The sequence below is a fragment of the Wyeomyia smithii genome, chromosome 3 (assembly GCF_029784165.1).
Source record: "Wyeomyia smithii strain HCP4-BCI-WySm-NY-G18 chromosome 3, ASM2978416v1, whole genome shotgun sequence".
NCBI classification, from domain to species: domain Eukaryota; kingdom Metazoa; phylum Arthropoda; class Insecta; order Diptera; family Culicidae; genus Wyeomyia; species Wyeomyia smithii.
The window spans coordinates 196,418,992-196,437,256 of NC_073696.1; the positions used below are offsets into that span (position 1 = coordinate 196,418,992).

Genomic DNA, 18,265 nt, shown 5'->3' on the forward strand with positions numbered 1-18,265 from the left:
CGAGTGCGTCGGTGTTGGCGAGAGGAGGTGAGTTATCCTCGGCGGTGGCACGCAGATGTTCTACCATGTCGACTGGCAGCGCCATGCTTTTGGATGGAAAGAGTTCGCTTTATCATGATGAAATATTGAAACGGAATCAGCGGAACCGGTTGCGGAAGCGGAGTACCAGTGTCTGCGTGGAGCAATGGAACGATCCGCTGGCTGGAAGGTAAGGCTAAGCAAAATTGGATTATTATGTTCAGGATTTTAATCTAGCAATCTTGCCATGCTTGGTTCAACGGCAATGGCAACAAAAAAAGTTTTCGGCATTAAACCATCAAAGCTTAGGTGTTGACAAGCCGTTTCAATGTAACTTGTTTATTAGGGCCATGCTAATAGCATGATTTAATGATTACTTTTCGCCAATCAACAGTCGAGGGTGATTGAATTTATGCCAGCAGTGGAAATGCTGTCGTCTGAATAGGATGTACTTGTCTTTCATCTGTTGAAAATCTGTTATAGTGCTCTTTGCAGTATAATTTATGTTTTTTCGTTTCATCTGAAAATAATGGGTGTTTCCCTTGCCTAAAAGAAATGGAAAAATAATGCTAAATGTTATCGTGGTTGTCTACTGCATACGCTTTCTATTGCACGTATACAGTGCTCATATTTCATTGATGAAACGACTACCATCTGCCCTATCCGGATTTATTATGATATTATTCTAAATAATAATATCATAATTTGTAGTAATTTACAGTTGTAAAAATTTAAATCTTATTTGTGGTTCCTAAAAGAACCTATCGTTAAATAACTAAAATTATTTTATAATAATTACTTACGGTGGTGTATATAGAACCCACCCGTCCTCGAAAGCGTCATTTGTTATCAAATGCACATGGCAATCTACCAGTGTTACCGGCAACCACGAAAAACTGATAAAAGACAAAACATTAAACGTTGATACGCTCCATTGAACGCCTGCGATTTTCTTTTGTATGATGAGAAATGGATTAAAGAAGCAAACCAAGCGTAGTGAACCAAGGGTTAGATGAACTAGCTTTTAGATCCTTTACTTAACCGGTTGTGGTTGTCAAATAAATACTAAGAAATAAATAACATAACCGGCATAAGCGGGATTTTTTCACATTTGGAAGAAGAACTTTCTAGTTAACAAGATTAACTAACTGCTACGCTATTAACTGTCAAAATGTACGATTCGAACATAAAGAAACACCACAAATATTTTTTAGTTTACAAGTACTTTTTGTACTAAACAGTTGCCACTCAGCTTCAATGACAACTTTTGTTACTATAACATTTAAGTCGACTTTTCCTATGTATTGCTCATAATAGCAAATGTTTACAAAGCTCCACTAAGATTGCAACGCTATTTCGGTTTCAACCGGTTTTCATGTGGGTGATAGCCATGCCAGGGATGCGTTCTCGAAGCGTACGGCGAAACACGTAACAATAGAACTATGACATCGAAGGACTTTGCTTCTGTTCACCCCTCGGTAACGTATGAGACTAGTCGCATGAAACACACGCAGGTGAAGTAATGCATCACATTATAGAATAAGATTTTTAAAAACTTATCTGTTTATTTATAAGATGGAGATGTTTTACATCTGACCTATGGGAACATTTAGTAGAATGATTTAATTTGCAAAAATATAAAAAAGCTTAAACGTTTCCTTATTTCACGTCACGAATAAACATCTCGGAATATTTCAGCTAAACCTTCATGATCGCATATGATCGCAGAGAAACAGTGAGCAAACACCATTTCTTAGATCTGTGTCACAATTCCCGCGTTACTGTTTTTACGGCCCCGAGGTATTATGGAAGATTGGATTCTTACAAATTTGTTTGATATTTGATGCATTGCTATGCCAGCGTTAGTACTGAGAACAGCTTCTTTTAGTCTTCGTTCGTCTAGCATGAAGCCAAGAACCATATAAAAATGTAATCCTCTCTCTTTTTCTCTATATGGATATTGAAATCGCATATCCAATAAAAAGAATCTAACAAAAATGTAAAGAAATTTAACATGTTTTAAACGCTTTATAATTTGTAACAATCTTGAAAGTGCAATTTATTTTCAAAACTTAAACTGTTAAATTAATAACATTTCAAAATGTCATAGCTTATCGAATTCAAACTTCGAACTTCGCTTGCTTTCTTTACCAGTAGCCATTCGATAAATCGACCAAGCTTGCACCCAACGCAAACGGGGAACATTACATTACTTTGGGGCAATTTTTTATTACTTATTGTGTCTTATGACTGCACATTATACACAAATAGTAATAACCGAAAAGTAACAAAAATTATTACGGCCACACGCTTGTATGTGTTTCTGCAGAAGAACATACAGCCAAGCACCGCAATGCATGTGTTAGCAAAACTTCACTCGCTGCATTTGTATTGATGCAACGATCAGATTAATTTTTGTCCTCTTCATCCACACATAATGAGAATCTCACTCGTCAACTTCAAATGTCTAATTAGAAACACTTTCGTTTCGTCCCGCAGTGTTTATTTGAAATGGCAATTTTGCGCTATTGCTTCTAAAGTAATAAGGAAAAGTTTTGCGTGTGGATTTGATTGTTAGTAAATTAAGGCAATAATAAAATCAACCTTCATTATACGGTTGTTGCCTATGTTCTTTTTCCTATCCCAAATTTCTGCAACTGTGCGATACAGCCTCATACTGGACACCTGAAGATGGTCGTGAGGACTTTTTGATGCTTATCTGTCTGTCGGATAGGCACCAAAACGCCAATGATGCATATACAATAATATTCGGACCCCTGCACCTTCAAATCAACTAGTTAAATTACTTATTCCAGTGAATTTTACTCTGGTTCAATATTTAAAATAGAATTGTGTAGCATCTAATCAAACCAAGACAAAAGGAAACTTTTCTAATAAATGACTCATTCTAATTCTAATGAATGACTAATGAATGTTAACAATTTTCAATGATGACAAAATAGTTGAGATAAGCGCATTTTCACGAAAAGTAGGTAAATACAAAATATGAGTGCCTATATTTGATTTGAATTATATTTGCTTTCGATTACAGGACAAATAATTTTTCCACAGGTATTTCAACCATTTTGACTCAAGTGTAAATTTATTTAATAATTAATTTTAGCTAGGTACAATGACATCTACTACTTTGTTTCAGTAGGGAATAAAAATGTGAGCTAGAGCAAAAAAAAAAAAAAAAATTCCTCCTTTTTTGTAAATTTTTAACCATGTAAAGTTGGTGTAACCTAAAAACTTGTCGCAAAATGGAGCAGACCATTTATTTTTATTTTTGGAACAACTTCATTCGTTTTGTTGTTGTAAATTATATTTTCTTTGTTAAACTTCAAGACCTTGATGAAACAACACAAAATATATACGTAAAAAATATGTAAAATAGGAACACAAAATATTTTCTTTGGAAAATCTCGATTTACACAGCTCGTTTGAATATAACATTTTAGTAGAGTTTTGAGACACAATTTTTCAAAAATTACACCTGCTGAAACGTACACTTCGTTTCTTAAAATAAAACGTGAAGAATGGTCTAAATACTTATGGAAAAGTAGTGTCGAAAATGTATACGAAGTTTTTCCAGAATCAGTCGAATCAGTTTTATTTCAAATTATTACTTTAGAAGTTTTCCTAATATTATTATTATATTTAAAACTATTTATAAGTAACTTTTTATGGATACTGGATTATAATAAGATTTTTTTTATAAGCTGGTAACAGAATCTATTGCACTACACTTCATTTTTTCTACACTCTCTAATTCTCTTTTTCACTTATCACTATTTACATCCGCAGATACGTATTTCCCAGCAAACAATTTCAACAATTTTGTATTCTATCTCGTTTAGCTACTATTAGGCGGATTCCGGCTGAACTGAAGCTTAATAAGCTGTAGTACAACAATATTGTACACATGAAATTTTTTTTGTCCTTAGATGCATTGTTGAGGAGATAGCGAAAAAACCCTTATGTGTTTTATATCTGAGTAGGTAAACCAATTGGGACAAATTTTCTATCTCTGTAAGTTATCTCCTTTTGCGATTCTTTTTGTAAAAATTTCTATATTGGATCCGTTTCTATTTATCAAACATATTAACGATTCCTTACGGTTGATTCTTTTTCTGTTGGGAGGAGTGTTTTTTTCGTATATTATTTTTGCTTTAAAAACGAACAAAATTCGTTGAAAACTTATTGAGTTTAAAACATTTGAAGGTGGTAAATTTTCGTGACGCTCACGACGTTTTCGGTTTTACAATTTGTACCCCGTCAGTTGAATTCAATGTTGGCACAACTCAAAATTTTGCAGTTTTGAAACTTAATAGTTCTCGGCAAACGATGTCGAGTACTATTAAGTTTCATCTGACAAAGACCCGTTTTAAAATTCTCAAAAAATCCAAAGTTATAAGTAAATGTGCCTTTATTGCTCATATCTAAAAGGTTCCAAAAAAGACGAAATGTGGTTACAACTCGTATATCTTGCTTATTATATGTAGACCTAAATAGGTTCAATAAAAATAAGAAGTATTCACGGAAATGAAAAAAAAAAATTTTTTTGATGCTAATTTTCAACCTATTTTTCTCGAAAGTATGAATTTTGAGTTGTGCCAGTATTGAATTCAACTGACGATATGTTGCCGTAAGACGTAATCCTAAGTTGACTCTGTTGAAAGAAAAATGAAAAATGAAAAAAAATTGTATTAAATAATTCATGAATGCTTCATGATCACGTGCGATATCCGCTCTAACATAATGAATCTCATTTTATTTTGGTTAAGAGCTATCTTCTGAATAGCCTCGCCTTGATTTCAAGTTCCCTCAGTTTGTCCCAGTTTCGATGCACAAAAAAGGATTTCTTGTGGACACTCTGTCGAGCCGGTGGAAGAGCTGAATGACCCCTCAGGTTAAAGGCTCTATTATAAAAATCAAATCAAATCAAATCTGTCGAGCCGGACCGATAGAGCTCTCATGAAGGCAACAAAATAACATGTAAAGTGTCGTGTTGCGGCTTGAAAGGAGACAATGTTCCCGTCCCCGTGTCGAATGGAAGCAGATTATTGCGTGTTTGATATTGCCGATGGCATGAGTATAAAGGTCGAAATTCTGCTGTGATGTCAAACTATAACCGTCTTCTTCAAGACGTTACATCCTTGTTATTGAAGTGTTGTGTTGTTTCTAAAATGGACTGAGCACCGTGAGCCGAACGGGCCGAAGTTTTCTGTTTGAAATCGGATTTGTTTCGTATATACCACCGGTTATGCACAATATCAACGAATTGTAATAAACATCACACTGCTGTGCATTTGCAGTAGCATCAAACTACAGTTGCAGTTTAATAATAACCACCCATTATGCTCTTCCAAATACATGTAGCAGCCTTGAAAAAGACCGATTACTCCAATTGCAATTTTCATTCAATTATCGCATAAATACTTCATGGTCAGATTGCGTGCGATATTCGCTTTAACATAATTTTTTCGAACGTTGGAGAATGATATTACTGGAAATAGAGGGGTGACTTTTTTATTTCTAGTTATATCATTCTCCAAAGTTCGAAAAATTGCGCCGTGGTCAATTCGCTTACAGTATCCGCACTGACATAATGAATAAGTACTCCTTTGTTTCCAGTTATAACATTCTCCAACGTTCGAAAAATTTTATTTCGTAGGTCGCAATACTAATGTACGAAAAATAATTTTCATTTTATTCTGGTATAGAGCTATTCAGAGTTTGTCTCAGTACAAAAAATGATTCCTTGTGGACATTCTGTCGAGCCGGACCGATAGAGCTCTCATGAAGGCAACAAAATAACATGTATCGTGTCGTGTTGCGGCTTGAAAGGAGACAATGTTCCCGTCCCCGTGTCAAATAGAAGCAGGTTGTTGCGTGTTTGATATTGCCAATGGTAGACATGAGTATGAAGGTCGAAATTCTGCTGTGATGTCAAACCACAACCATTTTGTTTTGAGACGCAAAGGGGTAAGTGCTGCATTTTTGTTATCTGCTGCCATCTAGCACGAGAACAAGTGTAAAGTATCCTTTCAGGGGGACAGGCTAGATTGAAACCGGTACCGAAACTTTGGGAACATCCATAAATGACGTAGCTTTTATTTAGGTTTTTTTTTGACTCCCCCCTCCCCCATCGTAGCATTTCGTCACAAAGTCAAGACCCCCTCTAGATAATTACGTAGCTTTCTAGCAACCCCCCCCCCTCTCATGATATTTTTTGCCTGTTTTTATTATCAAAAACACATGAATGAAAAAGAAAAAAACAAGAAAGTAATAAAAATTACCCTCAACAGACAAAACAAGGATAAAATAAAATAATTAGATAAAAAACACTATTTTTCTTAGTTTCATATTTGCTACGAAGCTTGGCTTGACCCCCTACCCTCCCCCTCCTCACATTTCGTCACAAAACTGCAAACCCTTTTCTCCTCCCTCAAATGCTACGTCATTTATGAATGTTCCCTTTGCTTGCGACCTATCAAATTTCAACACGCAAAAGTTAAAGTCTCTTCCCGATTCGCACAAATGTTGCACAGAAATCGCACAATAAATGTGTGAAACGCATAACGCAACAGTTGTACTGCGAATACATTGACATAGAATGAAATCAGAATATGTATCATATACCGACACTTTATTTCTCACGTCGAGTGTATTAGTGACTGCTACTCATGGAGCAGTGAAAGCAGCAAACAACAACTTGTGAACTCACTAGATTTAAATAGCTATAATACTCGATCGATTTATCTCGATGGATTTGGCCATTAAAAAGTACCATTGAATGATTTGCAAAAAAACGAAACAAAATTCTGTTTACAACATTTTGTAATCAACGCTAGTTTCACCGCAAAACTAGCAAAACCCTCCATTCCACAAAGCCACAAAAGCGTTGCTGATTTTTCATGGCAACACTTGTAAATTGTTAATAATTATTTTTTGTCATTCTGTGCCGCGTGCTTTTTTCTCAAGCGACGAGAGAAATTTCTCTCTCGCTCGTAGAATTTCCATGTATGTGCGACAAGACTAGACACGTTACATACAATTTGCAGGTTGCTCTTTCGGTTCGGATTGCGACGCGCAAGGCGATATCTCGTTGCTTCACGAAATGAGCGAGACACCCGTGCTGTACTTACTTGATACCAATGTTGTTAGTCTCACTCATACTGTCGGTACGTGCTTGCTGCTAATCAGAGGAATGCATGAAGAAGAAAAAGTATCTCGAAAGCGTGTGTGCAAAAGACTTGAAAAGCGTAGCATATGTCTCGTTCTCAAGCAGAAAGGAGGAGAATAGTTTTGCTTCTCGCTCGCTTTGCAATGCTGCTTGATACCAGTTGAAAATGTTTAGGTGTAGTAGTTTGGAGCTGCCAAATACATTGGAGAAACGCTAGAGCATTAATTGCGTTATGCCCAACACGCAATCATTGTACTGGTTCCGAATTACATCAACAATTGCGCTAAAAACGCACAATTTTGTACTGGTTTCGCACCATCCAACTTTTGCGTGAAGTTTTTGCAAAACAACACTGTTGGTGATTGGTATTTGGCCACTTCGACGTCTAATGGCCGCTCCTGGCCAAGTTGCGGAAATCGGGAGCTCGGTAAAACTAGTTGTGTTCACAATTCGAGATGTCACATACTGTCCCTCAAACTACGAAGAAGCTATTGAGGTCGTCGAGAGGCATCGACGTAACGGATGGTCCAACGAAGAGTATCAGACGGTTTTATACGAGAAGAATGGAGCGCGGGCACTGATGCTGCAGCAAAGGACTCGTCAAAACATGATACGATATGAACAGACACGAAGACAGCAGACCCATCTTATTTGGGACGAAAAGCTTCGCTTGGAAAAGCTGGAGTATGAGGAAATAGAGTAGCTTTATCATTCTTTGGAAACATATAAATTCAACAAGAAACTGAACGCATCCCGCACAGGTTTTGTACCGCGGGACGAATTGTGTCGAGATGAGGATAGAGAAATCTTTACGGATGAACAGGTGGAAGCAGCACTACAAGGAACACCTGAATGTCCCAGAGATAGAGGACCGAAATGGTCGAAGGCCGACTCTAGCAAGCAGGAAAGTTTGTAAGAAGTTATGAAGTCGATTTTGTAGATAAGTGATCGATAACGGACCAAATCTTCATGCTGTGGCAAATACTCCAAAAGTGTAGCGAATATCAAGTCTCCACGCACCATCTTTTTATCGATTTCAACGCTGCTTATGATACCGTCTACACGGTCGACGAACTATGGAAAATTATGGACGAAAACGGTTTCCCCGCGAAACTAAAAAGACTGATTCTGGTCACGATGAATGGGGTACAGTGCTGTGTGAAGATTCCTGGTGCGTTATCAAGCCCGTTTAAAACACCCAAGAGACTTTGATAAGAAGACAGGCTTTCCTTACTTCTGTTCAGCCTTGCGCTGGAAGATGTTATGAAACGTACGGCCTTTGACATGCGGGAAATGATTGTGGGATATGAGTCGGGTTAAAATAAATTGGTGTCTCTTCATGTGGCGTGTAGAATGTGTTAACATTAATTCGCTATTTACATAGTTCGAAGTTCGTGTAATGCTATCGCAAAATCGACAAAGAGTGCGGTCGTGCTATTCAACACGAGCGTTAACGAGGTGCCACTGAAGAATGTCGTCATCAAGAAAACTTTTACAAAAGAGCTCTTACAAAAGTAAAGGAAAGAGAGAGTGCGTGTGAGAGAGAGTGAGAGTAGCGTTGAAGAACGGACAGTAGTGTGGAGAGTGTACATCTGCTGATGGGAACAAGATAAAAGCAAGAGAAAGCGGAATGAGCTAACAGAGGATATACACACCAGGTAGAATGATCTTCTCTTCATTCTGTGTTCGAAATTTGGAGCGATCAGTCGGGCTACGCGAATTTGGGAAACGCAACAAGATGGCTTCTAAGCGTCACGACAACGATCTCCAATAAAGCTAGCTGATGACGTGAACCTTATCGGAAGGACGTTCAAGGCGGTTACTGAATAGTTCACGAAGCTGAACGTGAAACAGAAAGGGTTGGATTGAAGGTGAACACGCCGAAGACCAAATATCTGCTAGCAGGGGTCGCGATAGGGCTTGCATAGGCCGGTAGGGCTCTACGGGTATAAATCATGGACAATGCTCGAGGAGGACTTGTCAGGACTGGTCGTTTTCGAACGACGTGTGCTTAGATCATCTTGGGCGGAGTATGTGAGGATGGCGTATGTAAATAGATTCGAAAAAAGTTTGCAAGCTATGCAAAAAGTAACAACAAATATTTGCAATTTGAAAAAAAAATAAAATCGGCCACGGACTCTGAAAATCTGCATTTCACAGACAATTCTGTAAATCTGGTATCCCTGTTTCGTGCTGCCTTTTAGTTGGTCTAACGCTTGCATTTTTTTGCCCTCTCTGAGTTTTTGGTTTGCGATACAATTTTACGATTATCGGAACACTCACTCACAAGGTGATTCAAACCAAAGATTTTCGTTCCATGGCTCGATCGGATCGGGAGACGATAATGAATTACCGATTGGAGCAAATGAGACAATCGAATCATCGTATTAACGAGCGCCGATTATCTCGCATGCAGTTAACAGGCTGTGAAGTTCACGGAGCATTCTTTCGGCAATTTATTTGTCACTAGGGTTGCCACCTGATACGGATATCTAGCCCGGAGATTTTCAAATTAGCGGTAGAGGGGGTGGGGGTGTATGTGCATTGACATGCTTGTTGTGATTTATTTCTACCGAATGATGTACACTATTTACTTAGAGTATCGAACGTCTTCGTCAGTGGTTTTCTTCGTATCTCAACCTTTTATTGTCTCCGTACCCCTTGACGATATTTTCCAAATCAATTGTACCCCCTGGTTCGGAATGTTCTCGCAGAGTGGAAGAGCAGTGGTAGATCATGTTGTGGTAGTCTAATTTAGGTTTCAAATTGAATTCTGATTTGTTTGATTGCTGCAGTCATGTTTTAAGAGCAAGTTTGCGCAACAAATGAAATATTATCAAAAAATTGCTTTGTCAGCCATTACTGTTTGTTCTCTTCGAGTACCCCCTGAAGGCTTTCGCGTACCCCTAGGGGTACGCGTACTCCAGGTTGAGAACCGCTGCCCTACTTTATTTATTTTAGCAATTCTTAGCAGCCGATCGAATTCGGTGATTTTGGTTACAATTTCAGTAAAATATTTCAATGAAATTTAGTCAACGATGAAGATTCACCGTAAACTCGACAGTCTTGAAATCTCCTTTGGAGAAATTCTCAAAATCAATCCTGAAATAACTTCGCTAAATTTCGTAGGACTTGAAATTAAATTGTTCAATTTATGGTTCCAGTGCGAGTTGTAAATAATATCGCTAGCTCAGAGAAATTTCGCTTTCACCCAGAGACCCGGAAATGACCTCCAAGACCCGGAGAAAATTCGCGTTCACCCGGAGACCCAGAGATCACCTACCAAACCCGGAGAGGTGGCAATCCTATTTGTCACATTGCTTTTCTTCACGAGAGACGGTACAAAACATCGCGTATTATGCGTGATCAGAATCCAATAGGATTTTCTCATGATAATTCTCTGATACGATTTTAACCATCCTTGGTCTGATGTACGTCTCCATCATCTTCTTAAAGGCTCGTGCTACGATATCGATGTCATCGACGGGACTGAAAAGCTCCTTCTGTGCTACCTCCTCCTCCCAAATTTTGCCAATAACGCAGTGTAGCGCCTTATCTAGTGCTTTGCCATCGCATTCCAACGTTCACTGACGCGTCGAAGTAATGATTCATAGAAAATTTCATTCACTAAGATTGTTTAATGAAAATGTATTCTTTGATTCAACAGTTGCGTTCAATAATTTTCGCTCGCGTGCAAGTTGCTATACAACTCTGCCGATTGTTTTTACCTAAGGGGAGACAACTGGGTATAGATTTGCATCCACTTTGGGAACCACTCGCTGATTGGTTGAAATTGAAAACCCCGAGTGCGTAAAAATTTATCATCAGGCTTGCTGGCCGTGTTGCTGAACAACATGTTTCGTTGTGCCGTGTCAACATGTTTCGTTGTGCCGTGTCATATTGTTGTAAATAAAAAAAAAACCATGTTTCATTGTTCTGATTTATGTTTTTTTATGATGTCACCTGTTATTATCTAAATTATTATCAAGTTAGCAATTAAAATAAAGTACAAAGCGTACAAATACGGGTGAAGTAAGAGATACGCCTTGGATCATCACTGATATTAATTACCAAAAGATCTAAAAGTGCGCAAGGAGCCAATACGGTTTTGCATAAGAACAGCACCGCTGCTCAATGTCGGTAGTAAATAGTGTAGTGTAAGTTTATTCCTACTTTTGAGTCCGTTCTGGATTAAGTTTGAAACATAAAAGGCATATTGCTTGTGCGGAGAGTACAATTCAGATGGGTCAATGAATGAATCATAATCATTGATGGATGGCACGTTTGATTTTAAAGATGCAGATTCTCCGGTAACCCCAAGACGGTAAAACTATCGCCTGCAGGGGGCATTGTGCATAATACTGATAAAAAGCATTAAAAACATTCAAGTATTTTCCGAGTTAATGGCATCACTTATAAAAAAACAACAGGGATCATCGAGGTGGTTAGGAAGAAGAGTAAGAAGCCAAATGTCTTCCCTTAGGTTTTTACCCCTGATTGCTATTAAAAACCATAAAAAGACACTGAATGCTTCAGACACAATAATATCTGTTGTAGCCAAGTTCACTTGCGTTATCAAAATCGCGAGATTGTTTGCGAGAAATTCGTCAGTGAGACAAAATTATGAATGTAAATGAACAAAACTCTGGTAATTTGCCTTAAATTTAACATTGCTTTGCTTGAGCTTGTCCTAATTTTACCGTATAATTGAGAACTTAATTTTGACTGACCATTCATGGTAGAAATCTCGCAACCTACCGCCAGTGTCAAAGACGATTAAAAGAGAAACGCAACGATTGGTCTCTCAGGACGGTATCGTACCTCACAGCCAACCGAGAGGAAATAAATGTTACAGTATTAGTCGTCAGCGTAACGTGCTTTTAATTCTAGAACAAGTGAGTAATGGTTCCCAGGTGCACAGCACCCACCGTTGGGTTTTTATGATGCTAGTGACCTTTTAATAAAGTTAATGGATTGTGGTTTGAATGTGCATTAAGATTGATTTTCAAACGAAAGAGTCTTAACGAACGGATATAATCAGAGGAGTCGCATATTACGTGAGAACCAAACTACCATGCGCTTCCACCAGTTGTTACCACAATAGAAATCAAAATTGAACAATTGGTATTTACGATTAAATTTATAGTAAAATTTATTTGAAGTTAAGTATCCTTACTCATACTAAAAGAGTTTTCCGTACCTGCCATATTTGCCAATCAGCGTCTTCGAATATAAAATGTATAAATATATTGGATATCGTAAAGTTGCCGTTATTGCGCATTATGTTATCATCCGTCGCTTCAGTGTGGCTCCGAGTTTTTTTTTCTATTACTCGTCTCAATCGATGACTAAACGAGATACAAGTTCAGGCGTTTCAAAATACACCTAAGAGAGCTTAATCGAATTTTCTTCTTATGTGCCGCGTACATTATTGTCCATTATCTCCTGTATACAGCAAATAAGGCGTCATTCGGAGATAATCTCGTAAAAAATCCTTGCCGGGAGGCCAATTTCATCCCATTCACTATCTATATAATCGAACTAGTCATTGGATCGTCAGAAGCGACAAGTGAGCAGAATGAGGTGCCACTGACTGCTACTGGGATCTACATACATACTCCTGGGCAGACGATGCTGCTGGTTGGTATTCCAGCGGTCGGAAATGTACAGGATGCTTCGTATCGCTTGCAGGAAGGACCCCGGATCGACCGAAACCAGCCGTTGTTGTCGCGGAGAGTCTGCATCGAAAGAAGAACGAGTGGCTACATGTAGCCGATGTAGCCCATTTCGCATCGGGTATGGCATTCTGGATACTAAATTAGATTTCCGGTGGTGAACTGGGTCAATGGTTTTACACTGCTGTACGATGCGGGATTCTAATCAAAGCCAAGATTTGTTTGCATACAGCAGAGAGCAGTCGAAAATTCAGTCACTGTATGTTTGGATATGATTTTCTCTCTCTTGCCGATAAAAATTGGCTTTTTTTTCAAGTCTGAATTGGTTTTAAATTGATTGACATGGCGGATTCAATTTTTCGTGCTTTTCACTGTGCTGCTGCTGATGTCAGCACTGGTATTAAACAAATCCCTACATTTAAAGACAGAGCATTGAATATTGAGGGTCGTTAAAAAACTTTTTACTATCGATTTTGATTGTCAGTGGAATTTAAATTCAACTATGAAGCTTTCTAATCCCAGCTTAACTTTCGATTCCTTATCGTTGTCATTCCCGTTATACACCGGTTGGCAGCTTTGTCACACCGGAATGCGTGAATATTAAATTAGTTCAATTCGCTTGCTCCGCCACAGGTTGCGAACATTCCGGGAAATTGTTACGTGATTTTGGATAATAAGCGTAAATTTGCAGTAATTGTTATTGTTGCGTGCTGCTAAAGCGACATTCAACGGTTAGGATAAGTGATGAAGGCAGCGCTAAATTAATTAGTGAGACCGATTTGTATGACCATTGAATGGGATTTTAATTGATAAAATACGTTGATACGTAAGCGCCATATCCGGATGAAATGACTTTTAAAATACATTCAACTAGTGTACTTTGTATGATGAAACTGACGGTATTGATTCTTTACATTTTCTATGAAACCAAATAAAAAGTGTTACTACGAATAAGTACCTATGTAAATTAAAACATAGTTTGGCAATGTGTTTTGAACTTATTGATCATTCGATTTTTAATTAACTAATGATAATTGTTCGCAAGAAACATGTCATAAAACACATTAATTAGTGTCATTTCGGGTAGCATATTGTTTCAAAAATAATTAAAAATAAAATAAAAGCAACTGCTTGCATAATTGGCACAAACTATATTGCATGTTGTAGATCAATCTGTTCAATCTGTTACTAGTAACAAGTTACAAAATTATATCAATGTATCAATTCCGGGCCAACCAGAGTTCCATAAAATTCACTAGTTCTTCACTAGTTCTTATTGTTTTCATGATAGAATAGTAGAGTTATAGTTCAATCAGTTCAAATTTTTCGCCTGTGCATTTTAAAACGCTTCTCAAAATTATCACAAGCCGCACGCACCAGATTAACGATTCTCAAAAGTGTTCTACTTCGCCCAGCATGTACCCCCGATAGATTCAAGCCGGTGAAGGATGCGGGTCATTTGTAGGTGCTGAGTAAACACGATCAATTTTCTTTGTACCATTTCTGCACAACAGTGCCTTATGCGCATTGAAGATGGCAATAGTTACTACTATCTGTCAAAATAAGGTATTGATAAAATGAAAAACAAAAACGGTATGAACTTCTGAATAATTTGATATTTTCACTCAGATTTTTTTGAGTATCCAGACACAGTTTGGATAGACTTTTTTGAAACAGCAGTTTAGAGTCAAAATGAAGAACTAAAACGTTCTCCTTATTCAAAATGAACAACAGTGCAAGGTTTCAGCGACCCCAAACATAGTTTAACTGTTCATAGTTATTGAGAATAACTCTCAGTTATCTGCATTGAAAAAACACACATAAATCATGTAACCTGGACAAACTATTTGTGTTTAATTTGAAAATCTTGTTCTGGAGTATTTTTGATGCTATCTGGAAAAATAAATAATAAAATAAATAAATAAATTCTTAAGTCAACCTGGGTTTTGCTCAATTAAATTCCCAAGTACCGTGACAGTGCAATTTATGCACTCAATACTCTGATTTGTTTAGAATTAGTAAGCAATATTTTTTATCAACAACTGCATGTAGCAACACCACCCGAACAGGTTATAACAACTTTTAGAATTCAGTTAATTTATATTTTATTCAATCCAATTTCGTATCGGAAATAAAATGAGTTTTTTATGACACATTTTCCAAATCAATCAGTATAGCGAGGCATACGTGTGCTGCCAATAACGATTTCGAATTCGGATGGGTATAGCTTCAGCATAACATTATATATGTGAAATATTTACTCACGAAGGATGCAAATATATTCATTAATCGAATGACAATTACTTAACTGGCAAATAAATTGATAAAATACGAAAAAATAACTATTTTTTTACAACACTCAAGTTGCTGTTTCGGGATCAGTTACTTACAAGCAATTTTTCATGACGACCAGAACAAAACATTCATTTTTTTATTCAGCTATAAAAAGTTTTTGAAAGCTAGAAGACATATAGCGATTAAATATATTCTATAATAGCATATCTTCTAACAATTAAGGTGTTTTAAATAGCAATATCAGAAAATGGTGTTCTACGTGTTCGTAACAGTTTTTCTACCTATGTCAATGCTTTCCCTAGCACGGACGACAGAAATGTATAACTATTAAACTAAGGGTGAATGATTCATAATTCGTTCTTCATCACACTTTCGTAAGATTTCGTAAACTTCAAAGCATAATGGCTGATACTGCAACTGCTGCTGCTGCTGCTCCGGTCGCTGCCTCACCGGCAAAGGCACCAAAGAAGGCCAAGGCATCCAAGGGAGACGCCAAGAAACCAAAGAAGCCAGCAACTCACCCTCCAGTGAACGACATGGTTTTGGCCGCCCTCAAGACCCTCAAGGAACGTAACGGATCCTCGCTGCAGGCCATCAAGAAGTACATCGCCGCTAATTACTTATGCGATGTTGCCAAGTTGGCTCCGTTCTTGAAGAAGGCTCTGAAATCGGGTGTCGAGAAGGGTACGCTAGTCCAGACTAAGGGATCTGGTGCGTCCGGTTCTTTCAAGGTTAAAGCCGATGCAAAGAAACCAGCTGGAGAGAAAAAGGCCAAGAAACCCAAAAAGGAAACCAAAGCCAAGAAACCTGCTGGCGAAAAGAAGGTTGCCAAGAAACCAAAAGCCACCGCTGCCAAGAAAACCGGTGAGAAAAAGGCCAAGGCAGCTCCTGCTAAAGCGACCAAGAAGGCTGCTGGAGTGAAAAAAGCTGCTGCTCCCAAACAGAAAGCCGCAAAACCATCGAAGACCGCGGCCAAGAAACCGAAAACCCCGAAACCGAAAAAGGCTGCTGCTCCGGCTAAAAAGGCTGCCCCAAAAAAAGCCGCTGCCAAGAAATGAACATCGAATAGAATTACCAGAATTCAATACAATCAGTCCTTTTTAGGACTACCAAAAAAGTACTTGAAGAAGTTAGTTTGATTTTACTGCACTGCCCATAAAAGCATATCTGTTCCAAACGGAAAAACATGGAGGGTGAAAAAATGCGATGCTTTAACTTTCATCCGTTTGTCAAGGTAAGAATTATTTTACTTTGTTCGACGATAATAATTCATTACCTTCACAAATTAACTATGAACCTACTTTGATTGTGAAAATTAAGAAAATAGCTTCTTAATTCATAATTTTTAAGACGGGATTGTTATACATTAATTCGCACACACCAGCTGCAAAATGAATGCATATCAGTTACATAGCAATAATTTTGACCGATGTTTTGCACACGGGCTTGAAAATACAACATTTAAAGTTTGTAAGTATGAAAAATTGACAGAATTATTGTCTTATTAAGGCGTGGTTGGTAACGTCTCCGCCAACCACGCTCGACGCCTGGGTTCGTATCCCACCGCCGACATAGGTGTCGATGGTTGTGAGGTGGCGTGATCCACTCACAACCAACCCAACTGGTCTAGATTAAATCCTAGCCGACACCGGGAGATTTTCTGAGGCGAAAAATCACGGATCACGCCATCCATCGCATGAGGAAGTAAAGCCGTTGGCGCCGGTCCGTTAATAAACGGGTCGTGAGTTAGGGTCCTGGGTGTGGAGTCGCCTCCCTGGGCGTCGGTGATTGGCCACAACAGTGGCGGAACTAGACCGACGGAAAATAAGCGAGAAAAAAAAATAAAAGGCATAAAATAAATTTTATCGTTAAAAAAGAGCCAATTTATGTTATCGTCGGTTTCGTGCAACACTGGCACAACTCGAAAATCAAATTTCGAGAAAAACGCGTTGGAAAATTAACGTCGAGAAATTATTTTTAAATTTTCAAGAAAACGTTGAAGTTTAGGATTTCCAATCTATATCTAACACTTTAAGGTATGTTATGCACATATTATGAGCACGTTGTACAAGCTAAAACCTTATTTTCACTAACTATATAGTGAAATTTTGATTTGTGCAGCAAAGGCACTTTTACTCATAACTCTGGATTTTTTGGGAATTTTAAAACGGGGTTTCGTGGGAAGAAACTTAACAATATTTGGCATCGTTTGCCACCAAAAACTCAAAAAGGCAAAATATTGAGTTGTGTCAGTATTGCACGAAACCGACGATATCAATATTTTGGCAGCAACAATAACTATATTTCCTTTTTCAGATAACGTCAGTTGAATTCAAGCATATCTTCATTCAAACAGTTTGTGGCCCTGAGAAGGGCCGTTTGTTATGTAAGATGAGATCAAACGAAAGCCGATAAACGCCTTAAGCACGTTCACCACGAATGCGACGAGCCAATTGGATGTCCTTTGGCATGATGGTTACACGCTTGGCATGGATGGCGCACAGATTGGTATCTTCAAAGAGACCAACCAGATAAGCTTCGCTAGCTTCCTGCAGAGCCATAACGGCAGAGCTCTGGAAACGCAAATCGGTCTTGAAATCCTGAGCAATTTCACGAACCAAACGCTGGAACGGAAGTTTGCGGATCAGAAGTTCAGTCGATTTTTGGTAACGACGGATTTCACGCAGAGCGACCGTTCCTGGACGATAACGATGAGGCTTCTTCACTCCTCCGGTAGCCGGGGCACTTTTACGGGCTGCCTTTGTGGCCAGTTGTTTACGGGGAGCCTTTCCTCCAGTGGATTTACGGGCGGTCTGCTTGGTACGGGCCATGGCGAGTAAGTTTTACAACTTCGGATAGCTTTGCAAAGCGGATAAATTCAAACTGATGATGCCAACGCAGGCAACTGACCCTATTTATAGTCCTAACAGTAACGTTTTTTTCGCACCGATTTTCAAACACATCTGCTATCCTTTTACATATACTAATGTGATATAGGGGAACTAGAGATAGTTTGCCTGTATGTATGCATAAAACATACACAAAGAACAAAAACTACTGTAAGCTGTAGCATTATGGGGAAATGGGA

At 38.3% G+C, this 18,265-nt stretch overlaps 1 protein-coding gene and 1 pseudogene across 1 annotated transcript; one reads left to right on the top strand and one right to left on the bottom strand.

The window, feature by feature from the left end:
* The first annotated feature begins 15,578 nt into the window (after window positions 1–15,578).
* LOC129726812 (histone H1B-like) lies at window positions 15,579–16,235 on the top strand. Its single transcript, XM_055683935.1, has one exon. It carries the CDS (start codon window positions 15,579–15,581, stop codon window positions 16,233–16,235), a length of 657 nt encoding a protein of 218 aa, XP_055539910.1.
* A 1,362-nt stretch (window positions 16,236–17,597) lies between these two features.
* On the bottom strand, window positions 17,598–18,250 carry LOC129728980 (histone H3-like; annotated as a pseudogene).
* Window positions 18,251–18,265: the final 15 nt, after the last annotated feature.

Bases quoted from the DNA above. Each gene is read 5' to 3' on its own strand.
- LOC129726812 (XM_055683935.1), top strand. From the start codon at position 15,579: ATGGCTGATACTGCAACTGCTGCTGCTGCTGCTCCGGTCGCTGCCTCA.